Source organism: Marmota marmota, unplaced genomic scaffold (genome assembly GCF_001458135.2).
Source record: "Marmota marmota marmota unplaced genomic scaffold, marMar, whole genome shotgun sequence".
NCBI lineage: Eukaryota > Metazoa > Chordata > Mammalia > Rodentia > Sciuridae > Marmota > Marmota marmota.
In genome coordinates, this window is record NW_025999961.1 from 4,898,224 (window position 1) to 4,916,255 (window position 18,032).

The 18,032-nt window shown below is 37.4% G+C and overlaps 1 protein-coding gene across 3 annotated transcripts in view; it reads left to right on the forward strand.

Annotated features, from left to right (window-relative positions):
* Positions 1-989: 989 nt before the first annotated feature.
* The window catches only part of C1qtnf3 (C1q and TNF related 3), a 21,562-nt gene continuing 4,519 nt past the window's right edge, over positions 990-18,032 (forward strand). Inside the window, exons 1-5 of one of the 3 annotated variants that reach the window (XM_048802922.1) lie at positions 990-1,447; positions 6,734-6,845; positions 9,273-9,427; positions 12,851-12,980; positions 17,444-17,543. In XM_048802922.1, coding sequence (XP_048658879.1) covers positions 1,184-1,447; positions 6,734-6,845; positions 9,273-9,427; positions 12,851-12,980; positions 17,444-17,543 — 761 coding nt within the window. In that variant the 5' untranslated portion in view covers positions 990-1,183. Of the gene's footprint in view, positions 1,487-6,733; positions 6,846-9,272; positions 9,428-12,850; positions 12,981-17,443; positions 17,544-18,032 lie in introns of all 3 variants that reach the window. The other 2 variants (XM_015496421.2, XM_015496420.2) reach the window with 2 other exon arrangements.

Genomic DNA, 18,032 nt, shown 5'->3' on the forward strand with positions numbered 1-18,032 from the left:
CCTACAGGTCTCTTTGTTAGCAGCCCTGGCTTCTCCAAGCCTTGGTTTTCTTCCAGTGCCACCCTTGTCCACCTAGTACCAGACACTTGCCACTCATGTTCTTTCAAGTCCCGGGGTCTCTGCACTGTTCTTGGGTGAAGGCCAGTAGCTTTTTGTTCAGTGAATTAATAAATAATAGCAAAATGAAATGATATTTAAATAGAAGCAATTCTTAATAACAAGAGCTGTGTAAATTCTCTTCATGTATTATTTCAAAGAGATTAGGAAGATCCATTTGCTCTTAGGGCAGAATTAATAAAAGAAGATTGCAACTAAAATAAAGGAAATGATAATTCTCTCAATTTTGATGTTTGGAAAAGATCATTTGATTTGATGCTTTCTGTTTCTTTGATATTTTAATCAAGAACATGTCAGAAGGAAGAGAAGCCAGAGACAATTTTTTCTTAACACGGGGCTGGCAAAAAAGGACTTAACTTTGGCTTTTGGAAAATCAAGGGAAAAGGAAGTACAGCCCAGGATGGGGCAATACCTCTGTTAAACCCAGAGATTCTGCACCTGAATTCAGTTCAGTGTTTTACTCCCCAGTTCAGCCAACTGCCTGCCCTTTGCTACTGGTATCTGGAAGGGGAAATGACTTGCTTTCAGTGGATCAAGGTGCTATCTGTACATTTAGGGAGCAAGAGTTCTCTCAATTGACCTGAATGGATTCCTGCTGGCGTTTCGGACAGAATTGATGCAGTTAAACCAGAATTTCCTGGCAGGCACAAGGGTAGGTTTTTCCAAAAGTCATTTTAGACCACGAATGCACAGCCTTTCCATGTCCAATCATGAAAGCAAACCACTGGACACACGCTCTCTGTTTCCAGCTGGTTGTGTATGTTTCCTTCACACTTTAACAAAAACGTGCCAAGGTGTGACATTTATGAACTCCACCAACTGGGAACTGTGTGCACAAATCCTTCCTGCCTGCGGTGTGGGAAGTGATGAATGGGGGCTGTTCTGCCTGGGGAGGAGGGCTGCTGTCACTCTGGCATGCCTGCAGCCTTATTTATTACACACCAAAGTATAAAACCACCCCGCCGGCTGCAGCTCTCATCTGCAGCCCTGGCATTTGCCCGAGGAGACCAGGCGCCTGGAGCCCCCACCGTCTTCCCAAGGAGGCTCTGTGGCTCTCTTGAGAATCATGCTCCGGAGACAGCTCGTCCGTTGGCACCTGTTGGCTTTGCTTTTCCTCCCTTTTTGCCTGTGTCAAGATGAATACATGGAGGTGAGCCGAAGAGCTAATAAAGTGGTGGCGAGGATAGTGCAGAGCCACCAGCAGACTGGCCGTAGCGGCTCCAGGAGGGAGAGAGTGAGAGAGCGGAGCCATCCTAAAACTGGGACTGTGGATAATAACACTTCTACAGACCTAAAACCCCTGAGACCAGATGAGCTACCACACCCCGAGGTAGATGACCTAGCCCAGATCACCCGGTTCTGGGGCCAGGTACTCCAAATTCTCTTTTAAGGATTTATATGAAAGTTTAATGACTGCTACTGTTGTTTTGGCTAAGATTCTTAGGATCTGTGCTTGAGAGCAGTTTGCTAAGCTGCCTCTGGGTCTCTCTCTGGGTTGCTCTGGGATACAAGGGGGACTGTTAGTCTCTAGTAATCAGATGTGCTGGGAGAGTGGCTGTAGCATTGCTCCATTAGAAAGGGGACCCTGGGCAGCCTGCTTCCTGCTCTGCTGGGAATTGATTTCTTTCTTGCTGTTTATGCAGAAGGTACTGATCTGTGCAGATAGACACATTGCTGTAGGTAATTACTGCTAATCCCAAGAGAGTTAGACTCAATCCTTCCCAGCAGGGAGAAGCTGCTTTTTGAGTTTGCCAAAAACAAAGTTTGTTTTTATTTTTAAGATTAATTTCTAAATTTACTGTGACATTTCAGGCCAGTCTCATTCGATTATAGCATTCTAAGTTGCTAAGCCACTTTGGCTTTTTTTTTTTTTTTAAATCAGGGAGTTAAAACCAAAAAAGATTGGCTACAAAGTTACAAAGTATGTAGCATAATTTGTTGCTCCACAGGGGACTTGGTTTATTTCTCAAGGCATAAGTTCAGCATCTAATAAAATATCTATTAAGTCTTTTAGGTAGCGTGAGAGTGAGTTAAGGTTTCAGCATAGTGAATTGCTCATTGGTGAAGCTCAATTTAATTTAAACACTAAGAACGGGAAGAAACAGATTGTGATTTACCTCCGAAGTTTGCAGTACGTGGAAATCAGATAGAGTTGGTGGTGGCAGGAAGAGTTACTTAGAATCTATGATCTTTGAACCAATAGGTTTTACTATAAGAACTATTCGTTTTTATTCATTGAATAGGCCCTGAATTTTTTGTGTGTAGTTGAAATCTAAACCCATCCTATCACAGACTGAGAAGTTTGGGATGATTATTTGGTTATATGATTGGATAAAGATCATACTCAGAATCAGCAACAGATCTGGGACTCACCTGGCACGTCTAAGTGGACGCATAATACAGTTTCCCAAATTGTTCTGTGGGATGGTATCAAGGAGAAATTGCTTCTTTAATGAACCACAGAAGAAATTATTGTGTCTAAAAATGCCACTTTTAGAGATTGCCCTTTCTTCTGATAGCTTTTGCCTGAGGGGCAATTAATGCTAATTTGTGTTTTCCTTAATGGTGAAGACATTTGAACTTTTGTCTAAGACCTGATATGGAATTTCCATCCACAGGGATGGTGTCCTTCCTGGAGGTGACATTGTGAGCCCCAGGGACAGCAGAAGGCAATGATGAGTTCTCATCAGTTGTTATTTCCTGGCATCCAACACTCAGCAGGGCAATAACAACCCACCTTCTAGTCCTGGGTTTCTAAAGTACTTTCAAGCCAACCCCCAACATCTCTAAGGGTATTGAGAGCCACTGATAATCTGGAAGTTTTCAGTACAACTCTTCTTTCAATAGATATGGATGCCCACACTGAATCTAGTATTATACTGTGTTCTTTACTACTTTCCCTACATTTTATTTTTTTTTCATTTTTATTATTATTATTATTATTTATTTTTTACATACATGACAAGAATGGAATACAGTATACTCATTATTACCCGTATTCAGCACAATTTTTCGTAACTCTGTATATAAAGTATGTTCATGCCAAATTATGCCATTATACATGTACTCTCTCTTTTTTTTACATCACAATTCTTAATACACATATATACCACAATTTTTCATATCTCTGTTTGTATATAAAGTATATTGATACCAAATTCACATCTTCATACATGTACTTTGTATAATGATGACCATCACATTCCACCATCCTTGCTATTCCCCTTCCCCCTCCCTTTCTCTCCCACCCCTCTTCCCTATCTAGAAAAAATCTTCCTCCCATGCTCTCCCTCCCTACCCCACTTTGAGCCACCCCCCTTATGTCAGAGAAGACATTCGGCATTTGTTTTTTGGGGATTGGCTAACTTTCTATCCTTTTCTCTTAATTTTTCTCTTTCTGCATTCATTCCTCCCCCAAGCAGCAGACATATAAATACACTATCTCCAGCTATCCCAAAGGGCTCTAGTGGGGATACCTTTTTTTGTTAATTAATGAATTCATTAAGCTTGATCAAACCAATGTGAAAAGCAAGGTCAAAGGGCAATTGGGAGAAAAAAATGTCGGAATAGTGTTGGTCCCTGCAGTGGATCTGAAAAGATGACACAAAGAGGATAGCCAGCCACGGCAGGGATTAAAGTTTTGTGTGTGCCAGGGGGTGTAGAGACTTGAGGATGCATCTGAGGAGCTGGGTGTGGCTGGAGCTCTGGAGTGGTAGGGGGAAGAAATCAGATGGTCTAAGAGTGATGGAGCTTAGATTTTGTTACCAAAATATTGTTTGTCTTTTCATAGCAGGGCAGTGAGGTCATTAGATTTGTGTTTTAGAAAGATAACTGGCTGCAGAGTTCACAGAGGCTTCCAGGGGGCAGAGATCTGGGCAGACTCTATCTTGGTTTCCTGGCCTTTCTTCTCCACAGCCTCTTTGTCAGGATCAGTCATCGATCTCTCATCCTCTTCCTGAACAACCATTTCTCCTTCCCATTTCCCTTCCCTTTCTTATTTTTCCCTTTTCGTTGGGTTGAAGAAGAACTTGGACTCTTTCTCAGAAATCCTTCTGAAGAGCTGCCTCTAGGCCCCATCCATGAAATAGGTGGAACTGTTCTTAGAGATACCCCGTTTCCTCTCTTGCTGCTTATTTGGATGTCTTCAGTGTTCAAATTTTGCCTGATTTTGGAAAGGGGGTGATAAACTTAAGAGGAAAGAGAAGGCATAGCAACTTCCTATGCATAATTCTCCTTTTCTGAGGGGAAAACGTCAGATTCAACACATCCTATTTAACTTGTTTCAAGAGCCCGCCTTACCAGTTTTGTTTCATTTGACTGAACTGTGGAAGACAGAAGGCCAGAAGGTGGCCATGTGAAGAAATGACAGAGGAAGCTTCTCAGGAGGTGTCTGGCTAACAGAAGGCTCTCAGTGAATTGCTGGTGGCTCTATGCTCTTACAGTGCCCCAGGTAGCTTGCCCACGCACTAGGAATCCTACTTAGCTCTGGTAGTGAGCAACCCATCTCCAGTGCCCAGATACTAGACATTTTTTTAAAAAAAAACTTTCTAAGTTATTATTTGAGCTATTTGGGAAAAACTTTAGTATTTTGTCTGTATCTTACAGTTGGAAACAAAATTCATGACCAACTCTTGCAACCCCAAATAGACAAGAAAAGTGATGTCTGGGAGCAGTGATTTCTCTAGGGTCATGCAGAACTGGGAAGAGAAATCTTGTTCCAGTCCAGTGGTTGTTCTGACATTCTTAAGCATCTCAGTATTTCCATTCTACTCTTACACAAATGGTTCCACTTCAGGATTTTCCCTTTTCCCCTCCTCTCTTCTCCATCCCTGAAATCCATCATTGGCAGAGTCCTGGATTTCCTGGGGTTTATAAGCTGTATTTTACATTAGCAAAACCATACAGAAAATGTGGACCGCTTGCTTATTTCTCAGATTGCATCTTGGTTTAGAAGGTGGGGAGGAGCTGTGATGTTTTTACTTTCTAAATCTCCAAAAATCCTTCATCTCAGGCCAATTTTCGTTCATTTTCTTCCCTCCACCATTTTGACAAAAGGTCATCATAGACTCTATGCCTTCCCAGGGTTGGCCCTGGTATACTGAGGACGAGGCTAGGAGTTACTCCAAATCAAAGCTCCTGATCTCTAAATTCTTGGGGTCTGTGCTTTGGTAGGAGACTTCTTGGACCACAAATTCTATTCTGTATTTTTTCCTGAAAAGCTTTGTGGAAAACTTTAGAGAAAAGGGAGGACAAAGACCAAATTCATTTTTTTGTTAAAGAAAAAAAAAAAAAGAATGTCTAAGCGTGCAGCAATGTGAAGCCTCCACCCAGTTTTCTGCTTAGATTCCTATCAATGAAGCATACTGTATTTTAAATTCTTTCTTCCCCACTCTTTCTCCTCCACTTTCTCCTGTCTCTTTTTCCTTCCCACTCTCCCTCCTTTTTAAAATGAATCCCTTAACATCAATATGCTATTTTCCAAAAACCGTTGAATTATAATTGGTGTCAAGGAAAGTTTCCACAAGTATTTTGTATGACATAATTAAAAGGCAAGCTGCCAATTGAGATTAGAGTCCAAATTTTAGAAGCAACTCCAACTCTTCTTCCAGTCAACCCCACTAGATTTCTAGCTCCTCACAGTAAGCATACATTTTAGAAATTTCTCTTTGTATAAATAAGCATTTCCCTCAGTGTCATACTTGAGTATATTTAGTAGCCATTTAGTGCTCATTAAATATGGATTAACATGGTGAAATGATCACTTTAAATATTGAAGTGTAACATTATGCTAAATTTTTATAAAGAAGTTAAATTTGTTTCAAGATGTAGGTAAATAATAAAAATGTATTGAATATTTAGTTAATAAGAGTGCATTATATTCTTGAAACTTACCAAGAGAGTAGATTTGAAGTGCTCTTATCACAGGAAAAGTATCTGAGATAATGCATATGTACTAGCTTGACTTACTCCATCCACAAGGAAGTATGCATATTTTAAAACAAGGTGTGGTAAATGCTACTATATGCTATTTCTATTTGTCAATTTAAATAAATGAATAAATAAATGTATTGGACTAAAGATTGCTTAGTTTATTCATTTCTGAAGGCATTCTAAGTGTGTTCTGGCTATTTGAAAAAACATTTACAATTCAGTTTCTAAGAACTCTAACCCAACTCTCTTGCCAGTATCAGGGACACAGTGTATGATAACTATGTTTGGTAGTTTTGTGATTTGAGGGTCATCTACTCAGTCTACCTACATCTGAGGCTGTTGGGCATTTGGAAAGGGAGAAAAGGCTTCTGGGTTTCCAAGTCTGCTGCTGAAGGAATTTCTGCCTTGCTGTTGTAGGGAGCCGCAGAAAGACACTGTTCATCCTACCCATGCACCATCCCAAAGTACATCTTCTGTTGGCTTCCTGTTGCTTTCCTTTGCTTAAGCTACCCCTTGAGCCTATGCCATTACATGTACACCCCACCCCATACTATCTTTTCTAATGCAGCTGTGGGTTGATTGAAGTGAAAGGATAACTCTAAGGATAGATGTCAGAGGATATTTTAAAATTCCTAATTGCTCACAAATACGTTTCCCTGAAGCTTCTCTTTTTGTCTTTTTTAAGCCTCCACAAACTGGAGGACTGCCCCCAGACTGCAGCAAGTGTTGTCATGGAGACTATGGCTTCCGTGGCTACCAAGGACCCCCTGGGCCCCCAGGCCCTCCAGGCATTCCAGGTAAGGATGAGCAAGATGTGCTGCTAGTCTAATTGTAGACTGTACCAAAAAAAAAAAAGCTAAACACTAACCTAAATACTATCTGGTCACTGGTGTATGATCCAGAGGATAATGCATGGAAAACCCAGAAGAAAGAGTTGGGTTGGGAAGCTGGGTTTATGAGGTTGGCTTAGGTAAAACAGTACAAATTCTATACTATTTATTTCTCTACACCACTACAAAAATCCAAAAGGCTCTAGACACCCTGGGGTACCAGACTTATTAGGCTGGGAGGCTCTTTGCCAGCATTAAGTATAGAGCTAGTAGCTCTTAATTGAGACCTACTTTTACTGCAGTGTGTTAGTCAGCCTTCTGTTACTATAACAAACAGTTAAGATAATTAACGTATAGAGAGAAAAGATTTATTTTGCCTCATAATTTTAGAAATTTTAGTCCATAATTGAGTGGCCCCGTTGCTTTTGGACATATGGTAAGGCAATATATCATGGTGGGGAGAACGTGATGGAGCAAAGCTGCTCACCTCATGGTGGCCAGGGAATGATAAAGCTGACAAGGAAGAGACCAGGGTCCCACAGACCTCTTCAAGGGCATGCCCCCAGTGACATACAACCTCCCACTAGACCTCACCTCTTAAGTTTTCTCCACCTCCCAATAGTGCTTCACCTGGGAACAAGCCTTTAAGACCTGTGCCTTTCAGGAAACTTCTCTAAACCATAGAAGCTAGCATATCTGCCACAGCATGCTTTATGCGGTATACTCCACCTAACTTTCAGGAGATTTAGGAACTAGAGGCATGTAGAGAAAAAGGCTCATAGGCCCCAGTTATAGTCACCTCCATCATGGCATCATTCACTGAGCTGCACATCTTTCTAATCTCAATGAGTGCTCCCTCTTCCTGCCGAGTATTAGCTATTAGTATATTTTATCCCACACTTGACTTCTGGAAGGATTTTGGGGCTCCAGAACCACATTGTTATATGGGGAAGATTCTAGAACTGTATCAGGTCCCTCTAGACCTGGGGCTCAGCCTTCTGTACTACAGTACTCTGGTTTCTCAGGCTCAAAGGCACTCTGGGAGACTGCTAGTACACTGTTGCGGGGTGAGGAGGGGGTGTCCCAGATCCCCTCTGTCAAGGACTCCCAGACCTGCTGTGGGTTTTACTGTCTTCTTCCTCTCCAGTCAGTCCCTGGGGATAGAACCTCCTCTCAGAATTAGGCCAAAGTCCAAGATCCACTTGTTTTTCTCCACCTTATCCCCATTGAGGTTAATAATTTTCAAATATGGTAATGTTTAAATAATTTGGATAGCTTCTCATGTGAACCCATCTTTATAATGGAAAAACCTTATATTATACTTAAAATCATGATTACTGTTTTGCAACCTATGTCATTGCCTATCAGGCACAGCAGGCAGCAGGGGCAGTGATGTGGAGTAGGGTATGTGTGGACCCTTTTGTAATCTTCTCAGATCTATGTTCTTCTGGCCTTGGGTAAATGTTTCCCACCAGGAAATGGCTTTGTCATTGAACACTTTAGTCCATAAACAGTCAAAGTTCATCCATCTGGAAGGATTGCAAGCCTGACACAGTGATACCTGCTTAAAGTAATCACACAAATAAATAGCAAATGGGCCTGCAATTCAGCAAACATAAAAAATTAAAGAGGAGCTGTAGAAACCATCTCTTAGTGGCAAAGTGAGGCATTGAAATTGCTATCCAATTCTTGCTTTCAAAATTGTTATTATTATTTTTTGCTTATAAATAAGTTTACTTTCCCCTCAGCTATAAAAGTGATATAAGTTCTAGGTACAAAACTTCAGAGAGAGAAAAATATACAGAATGTTACCAAGTCACTTGTGCTTTATTCATTCAGAAAAAAAACTGTAAATATTTTTGCATAATTTATTCTAGTCTTTTTCTTCTATGGACATAATTTGCACATACATATTGTTTGAAACAAAAATAGTATTATACCTTTTTATCCATTTATGATCTTTTTATTAAAAATGCCTTAAATATCATTATACCACTATTTTTTTCCTTCGAATTTCTTTTTTTAATGACTGTTTAATATCAGGTACTAAAATATTCCATTTTAAAATGTAGTCCTTATAGTATTGATGGATATCTTGGTGGTTTCTAATGCTTGCTATTTTAAGTGATAATGTGATGAACCATCTTCTACATAATTTTTCATTCAAGGCTTAAGAAAAACAGATTTTGGTGCCTGACAATATGTAAGGCAGTTTCAAAGCCCAGTAAAAGAGGACCCATTTGATGATACCCCTGGCTGTATTGGGGCTTATTTCAAAAGGTCCCCTTTTAAATAGAGTTTGGATGTTTTTGAAGGAAGGATCTGTTTGTCTAAAAATAAATGTTCAGTATGAGGGAGAGGGTTTCTGCATGTGATGATGTCTGGTTGTTTAAGGAAACCATGGAAACAATGGAAATAATGGAGCCACTGGCCATGAAGGTGCCAAAGGTGAGAAAGGAGACAAAGGTGACCTGGGACCTCGAGGGGAGCGAGGACAGCATGGCCCCAAAGGAGAGAAGGGCTATCCCGGGGTTCCACCAGAACTGCAGGTAAACCACCTTCTGCACATTTCCAGGGGACCAGGCCTGTCTGACCACCGGGACCCAGGGTCGGAGGGTTGGAGTGCTTCTTCAAGCCTTCACCAATCTTGAGTGAATCTAGTCTGAATTTGTTCATCTACATACAGGATGTTTGCTCAAGGCCTATCTTGTCCAAAGGATTTGGGGATCATTCCCAGGGAGGAGAGAAATCGATGAGGAGTGAAATCCAATTTCCTTGTAGAATCCAATACAAAGCAACCCTGAATATAAACTCATCTCCTGTTTTCCAGATGAGAAGATAGGTTAAATAAAAAGAGTTTTAACCTATTTGAATGTATGAACTTTTAAACATGAAAATGGAATGGCTAAATGCATACTTATAATATTATATTTATTGATTTTGCTGCATTTACATATTTAAATCACATACATGAATATTAACATATTGTTTTTTTATCGACTCAGATTTTGTAGCTCAGTTTTTTTTTTTTTTTAACTTTTCCCATCAGTATCTTGTTTTCACTGGGGACATTTTATTTTTGAGTAATTCATTCATAGTTTTCCAGACCCTATCATGTTCATTTCATTTCCGCATAAAGTTTCTTTAATCCATTTATGAGCTTGTAATTTTCCCAAGCTCAAGTACCAATTGATATATTCTTTGTTTCCCTTTTAAATAATCATTAAAATTCTTGTCAGCAACATCTAAAATTTTTAAGTGTGAAGTTATATCATCAAGAAAAATTACTAAATTAGGGTTTTTTTGCTAATATTTTAAAATTAATTCTTCTAGGGACTTCTGTCAACTAGTTTCTGTTTGTTTGTGTTTGTTTTTGTCTGTTTGTTTGTTTTTTTGGTTAAAGTTTTTTTCAGGTTAATATGTCCTCCCAAAGTGTAATCTTTGGCTTAAGTATTTGGGAAAAAATTCTGTAACATGACAGACTTTTAAAGAACTAGAATGAAAAGCAATTCTTGTATGAAATATCAATTGAGGAACACTTTGCCTTTATTTGGGCATACGTGGAGGTGTTTGACCTTGGATAAGCTACATCCTTTATCTGGGTCTTAGTTTTTCAAGCGTAAAATAAGAGGTCCTACATGTCACTGTAACTACTTTCTGTGTTTTTTTTTTTTTTTTGGGGGGGGGTAACTTTTTAATGAATGTTGTCCAATAATTACAGCAACATGGGATTCATATGCCACTATAAATTTACTAGATAAAGAAATAAAAGGAGAGAACTGCCACCTAGCCAGGTTGAGTTGGTTACTAAGAGGCTATAAATATCTCAAAGCTAGAAACTATAACACACAGTGTATGAATGTTAGATCATAGCTAAGGGGCTTTAATCCATTAAGTCCCAAGTTTTTAATTTTGTGAATATTTAGATGAAATCAACACACAAGTACGTTAAAATAGGTTGGAAGTAATAATATAGAGCTTGTATATATGTTATTATATTAGTTAACATTAATATAATTACCATATTATAATTGAATCATTACCAAATAATTATATTTAATTATATAGCTATATTATATACTGTATTTAAGTTTTAATAGGTGTTCCACATCTGGGACAATGGACAAGATGGGTTAATGGAGAAAATCTAGGAAATTATTAAATTCTCTCCATCAACTATTTCATGCTAACACCAAAGTACAGTCTTTTGGAAGAACTACTTTCATGTGTTTTACAGAAGAAGGAAGACTGATCTTAAGCAAATTGTGTAAGAGGGGAATTTTTATTGTTTGAGGACAGAGAATCTTATCAAGTTAAAAAAAATAATTATTAATCTCATGGGCCCTGACCCATTTGGACAAAGAATTAGCATTAACTTTCAAATTGCATTCTCCAACAGTCATTTCAAGCCAAAAGAATTTCTTGATGGGTGGCATTGTCCTAAGGTTCTTTTAGCTACTAATATTTTGTATTTTGAACTTTAATCTTGTCTCTTAACATGGGCAGTGGCAACGACAGTAATAGCAGTAGGTGGAAGAAGAGGAGTAATAATGCCTCATTCTTCACCTAAGTAAGACAGAAATTTAAGGCTCCTTTGACTCAATGATGTGCCAGGTTACTTAGTTACAACTAATAAAGCTAAAATTCAACCTCATGTCTTTGGCTTCAAGTAGGTAGTTCTGTTCCTAAACTTACGGTGCCTATTGGTGGCAGGTTAACAAGTTAATTATTTTCACTGATCTTTTACACATTGAGCTGAAGCATTCAAAGTTCCATAAAATATTACACATAAATCATTTGTAACCAGTCCCAGAAATGGTTGCTGGAATTAAATGACTTCTGTGGGTCTCCTAAATCTTAATTTTTTCCTTTAACCTGAATTTTAAAATGTAAAACCATGCCCAGAAATTTTTGATTTTTTATTATTCAGTTTTCTAGCTTATTAAATTATTATTCTATATTTTGAGTAACTGAAAACTTTCTTCCTGCCATTTAAAGAATGTTTATGTAATAACTTTTCATTATTTAAAAAAAATGAGAAACAGCTATGCATAAAATACAACATGCCCAGAGATGATGACTGCTGACATATCATTTCATAACTTTTTATATCTTACTTAGGCACATTACTTTTAAATATGATAAGAACACAGGGTATTAGTTTATTTCATGAATGGAAGTATTTCTTGAACATCTCTTTGTATAAATAAATGCAATTATATATCTTTAAAATGTATCTTTTTCTGAACATTAAATGAATACACGCTCATGCAAAAAATTATAGTTGTATTTAAGAAACAAAAAAATTTCCATGAAACTTCTGCACAGTGAGCCCTGCCAATAATAATTTTGTAAACATCCTTGCAGATATTTTCCTCAATTTGCTCACACAGCTACCCTACCTACAGACAGGCTTAACAAAGTCTGGTATCAAGTTGTGACCATATTGTGTTGCTTACTTTTAAATTAAATAATATATTAACTACATTGCCTCATTATATATGTACATTTATGTCAACATCAAGGAATATCAAAGAGTGTATTCAAAGAATTTATTTCATAAGAAAATGATAAATATCTTTTGGAGAAAATTAGTGTAGGCCTAGCAAATTTAAAAGTTGTCTGAATGCAGGATTTCTCAGATCTTTTAATATGCTGATTTGTATTTAATAGGTACAATCTGAGAATTTCATCGAAATTTTCCCACTGTTTAATATTTCAAAAAGTATTTTAAAGATTAATGTTCTTTGAATCGTAGATTCAGAAATGTTGATGTGTATTGTTATTCTAGACCGAATAGTATAAAATGTTAGAAATCACCATTGTTTATGTATTTATTTCTCCATAGATTGATGCTTAAGATATAGCCAATCTTGCCCTTGCAAACTATTTTGTAATAAATGTAAACTAAATAAAAGCTTAATTTCTTTAAGAAAAATTGCCTAAGATTTGACCACCAACTTCTTTTTTAGATTGCATTCATGGCTTCTCTGGCCACTCACTTCAGCAATCAGAACAGTGGAATTATCTTCAGCAGTGTTGAGACCAACATTGGAAACTTCTTTGATGTCATGACCGGTAGATTTGGGGCCCCTGTATCAGGTGAGATATAAAAGTAAATGAATAATTGGATTAGTCTAGAAATTAAGAAAGAGAAGGAAAGAGAATGTATGGAGAGAGGAAAGAGGGATGAAAGGAAGGGAGGGAAAGAGGGAATGAAGAATGGAAGAGGAGAAAGAAGATGGGAAGAAGGATGGAGGGGAAAAGAGGAAGGAGGGAGGATTGAAGGAAGGAAGGAAGGATGAAGAGGTTGGGAATAAAGAGAGAAAGCCACTAAGACAGTAAAAAATTCTATTCAAGTTAAAACAAGCAGTTTGTATGGGTATCTTTTTAATTTCAAAGTAAATGAGTTCAATCTCAAGAGACTTTTTTTTTTTCTTTTTTACAAATTGTGACCATGGTTGTTAAGGTTATTTACCCTGATTTGAACTGGAACAAATAATTGCTACAAGGGTATAGTTACCTTGATTATAAAAATCCTTAGAACATAATTCTAATAGTTTAAGCATTTTATAACTGTGTCCTCCCTTTTCCACTACCCCAAGTAGTGCCTGATCCAATTTTTTAAATAAAAATTTGGGTAGGTAAGAACATATTTTAAGAGTAGAAACAATTTATGTCAACACACACAAATACATTTTCTCTCCTTTTTACATAAAAGCTAACATACTCTCTATTCTGGCTATTCTCTGCTTTTTAACAACTAGCAATACATTTTAGAAAACTATTCATATCATTACTTCATTCTTTCCTAAAGCTGAATGTGTAAACATGTGTCTAACCATTTGTGTATTGCTGAACATTTGGATTATTTCTAGTCTTTGTTATTAAAAGCAAAGCTTCAGTGAATTAACTTTGACTATACCACTTTATAAGTGAACACATATAGATATGTTTGTAGGCTAAACTACCAAGAATATAATTGCTGGTCAGAGAGGAATTACATCTTTAAGTTTGGCCAGTTTTACCAAATCACTCTCTGTAGGGTTGTATTAATATTTTCCTATTGTCAAATAGGAAGGACTTGTTTCTCCATGGTGTCATCAACAAAGTTGCCTTCAAAATGTCTGGACAATCGATGGATTAAAAAAAAAATTGTTTTAAAAAATCTTTTAAAAAAATTTTTGAAATACTTTAGATTTATAGAAGTTAGAAAAATGTTACAAAGTTTTCATATGTTCTTTAATTAGCTTCCCCAAGCATTAACATTTTACATAACCAACGCTCAATGACTAAAATGAAGAAACAGGCCCAGGTATAACACTATGACTAAGTTACAGACTCGATTCAGATTTCAGGAGACTCTCCTGATGCCCCAGTTTTTAATTGCTCCCCTTAGCTGCCCATTTGTACCATGAGTTTTTGCATCCTGTTTTATAGCCTTCTTTCACAGTGGCATTCATTCATGTATTTTAAACTCATGGTGAATTATTTAGCTACACTTTTCATTTATTATATAACGACAATATTTCTTCTTGGTATTATTCACCTATTGGGGTAATTCTTGATGTTCTTTACTACTTTTTAAAACTAGTTGATAATAACTGACTGAGTTGGATTTTCCTAGATCAGTAAGTAATATGCCGCTGTTTTTGGAGGAAAGGGGGGTACCCCAGCAGCCCTCTGGGCTGAGGATCTCAATGGCTCCCTCTCCTGCTGCCAGGGGACTACCTAATTCTTTTAAGTATGACTGCTCTGTGTGTTTTTCTTATGTGGCCACATTTCCCCTGCCTCCCCAGACTTCCCCAGGAGGGTTTCTGAAAACAGCCTTGTATTTGCCAGTTCCTTTCCTTTAGGAGCCTTATTTTTGCTGGCAGATTTTGAGATATTCTTTTTCTAGCAAACTTCCCTCAAGACACAATCTTGTGCTTCATCTTAGCTCTGCCCACAGGAGCTTCTTTTCAGTATCTGCACTTCAAAATAGCTCTTCTCTACCAAGGAGTGTATTTTTCCTGGTAGGTTTGAGATCTTCTGTCACCTAGAGCTCCTGCCCAGCCCCCACACTGCCAGCATGTCACTGTCTGCCCTCAATTGCATTTGGCAGCACTTACAGCTATTTTGAAGTTTATTGATTTTTTTTTTCCAGTATCCTAGTTTTGCAGAAAATGGCAAGGTTTTCGTTTTCTTGTTGTTCATTTCTTCTTTCTATAGTATCCAGAAGAAAATGCAAGAAAATCTTGATGGATGCAATGGTCATGTTAGGTTTATCACAAAAGCTTTAAATGTGTGCCTTGTCTATTATCCTATGCAGTTTAAGTCAGAAATGAACTAATGTATGAAATGATAGAGCAATTTTTTCTTTTATTTCAGCTGTATGTGATTTTCTGCTCTGAAAGTTTATGCTATAATTTTCCTGTAATGAATTTGTTAAATACTGTCTGTACCAGATTATATGTCTGTACCAGTGCCCAGATAATGCCAACAATGGTTCAATTAAGTTCAGTGGCTTTATAATAAAGCCCAAGGATTTAGTATCTTAGAATTCTCTTTGCTTCACATGGTTTTGGCAATAACGTTCACTTTTTGGCTCCCACGTTTTATTGTTTAAACCTCACCAAAGGTATTACAAAATGATCTTTTTATCTTTCTCAACTTTGGGAGTGATCAAATAGAGAAGGCTGATTTTGCAATTACAGAAGGTGCCGGGGAGACAGTCCCTTCTGCCCACCGGAAAAACATGGTGCAAATATATTACCTCTGGTGCCAGAACCTATCCTTGCAGAAAAAGTCACATGGAGATATAAAATATATTCACTTCTGTATTTCCAATTCTAGGGATTTTCATTAGTCACCATCTGGTTTTTCAGTCTGCTCTTTCTCAAATGTTTCTGCAATCTATTTTTTATAGTACTCATCATTTTTTAAGAAAGACTAGTATATTTTCCTGTCATTTTGATTCCAACTTTATTTTCTAGAGGCATTAACAATTATCGCTGTGTGTGTGTGCATGCATGCATACCTAAATGTAAAATATTAAAAAATGAACACATATAAACGACTTGAAGTCCTTTAATTTTTTCTTATCTTTACTTTTCTTCTGTGAGCCAATCTCTAGGCATACTAATGGGCATGGCTGATCTTTATTCCATTTCCTCTGTTCACAGAACATTGGATACGCATTCCTGGCACTAAACATAGCATGACCATATTTCTCTATTGGGTTCTACTTGACTCAGAATCAGATGGATCAACATGGCACACTTACATCTTCTATCTTATTTACATTTTTGTAAAAGAAATAGAACAGTTCAGTGCTATTTTGCTTTTGCTTTTTCAGATGTTTCTGGGGTTTTCCTCTTATAAAGCCACTAGTTAAAAATATTTAATATGGGAATCAATAAAAACTTAATGACTTATATTCATTCACCTTTCCAAAGTGCACTCCCAAATCCAAGACAGTTTTGGAGTGGGAAGATTTTCCTTTTAGCCCATTGGATTTTTCTTTATTATTCAATGAACATATTTCCTATCTTGGGATTTAGAGTATATTAGGTAATACTAAATTGCTTTCCATTAGGATTTCTAGGATCTTGTAAGAAAACACATCTTTAAATACTGTCTGTAACAGATTATATCAGTGCCTAGATAATGCCAACAATGCTTCAATTAAGTTCAGTGAATTTATAATAAAGCCCAAAGATTTAATAACTTAGAATTTGCTTTGCACATTTTACTGTTTAAACCTCATCAAAGGTATTACAAAACGATCTTTTTATCTTTTTTCAACTTTGGGAGTGATCAAATAGAGAAGGCTGATTTTGCGATTACAGAAGGGCGGGGGAAAGAAGACAATCCCCCTCCACCCAAATTTGGTTACAACTAAATTATGTTGGTCTTTTTCAAATTAAGATAAGACTTTTGGTAGCAAGGTTGTGTTGGCTAAATAGATATTTAATTTATTTATAATAGGTATTTTTCTATTCATTATACACAAATTCAATGATTTTCTGTGAATAACATGAGCAATTACCAGAATAATTTCTGTGGAACTATTAAACATTTATATGATGCTTCAACTATCTTTGGCTAACATTTGGCAAGTACAGTTGTCCTTTGCAATTTCATGCCTAGCTTATTTTCTTAGGTCAAGGAGCAGCATGTGCTCATACTGAGGACTGTCTGTACCTTACCAATGAGTCCTGTGTAGATGCTAATAATTTCTTATCTAGATATGGCAGGGACTTCACACTAGGCCTTTTGTCAGGTAACAAAACAGTGAGGTACAATTAGAGTAAGGTAGACTCCTTTCCTTATAGGTTTGTAATCTTATTAGAGATATGCAGTGTAAGATTAGGCTTTGTAATCTTATTAAGTATATACAACTTTAGAGAAAGTCTCAAAAACATCTAACACACTTTGAAGGTGAGCAGATAAAGGGACATTCCTGCGAGTAAAGGTCAAAAGAAGCTACATACTACATATCCTTTGATATATCTCCAAACCATCATTGGGTCCCCCATATTAACATGTTAACATAACCATGGATGACTACCTGCGTCTTTCAGGTGTGTATTTCTTCACCTTCAGCATGATGAAGCATGAGGACGTTGAGGAAGTGTATGTGTACCTTATGCACAATGGCAATACCGTCTTCAGCATGTATAGGTGGGTGGCCTTTTCCATTACAGGTCTCATCCAGGCTGCCATAGTTTGTACAAAGGAAGTCCAATAGCAGATAAGCATGTAGGAACCAGTAGAGCCTAATGTGGCCCCTGTCTCAAAAAGAGCTCCTGTGCTCCAATATATGGTCAGATTATTGTTACTATTTGAGAAGAAATAAATCCGATGAATTGAGCATCAGTAGGTTGGTGAAAAATCTTGATGTCATTACTAACAACACTTCCCATAACCAATCATTTGAATTTTTCCTTAACTTTTTAGTTTTTTTCTTTCTCTCTTTTTCCTATAGAAAGGAGTTTTTCTTCCTCTTCTTTTCCTTCTTCTTTCTCCTCTTCCTTCTCCTCCTCTGCCTCCTCCTCCACTTCCTCCCTTTCTTCTTTTTCTCCTTCTCCTTCTCTATTTTTTTTTGGGGGGGGGGGTGGTGGTGGTTACCATGGATTGAGGTGGTTACCTCAATCCATGGTAACCACCACC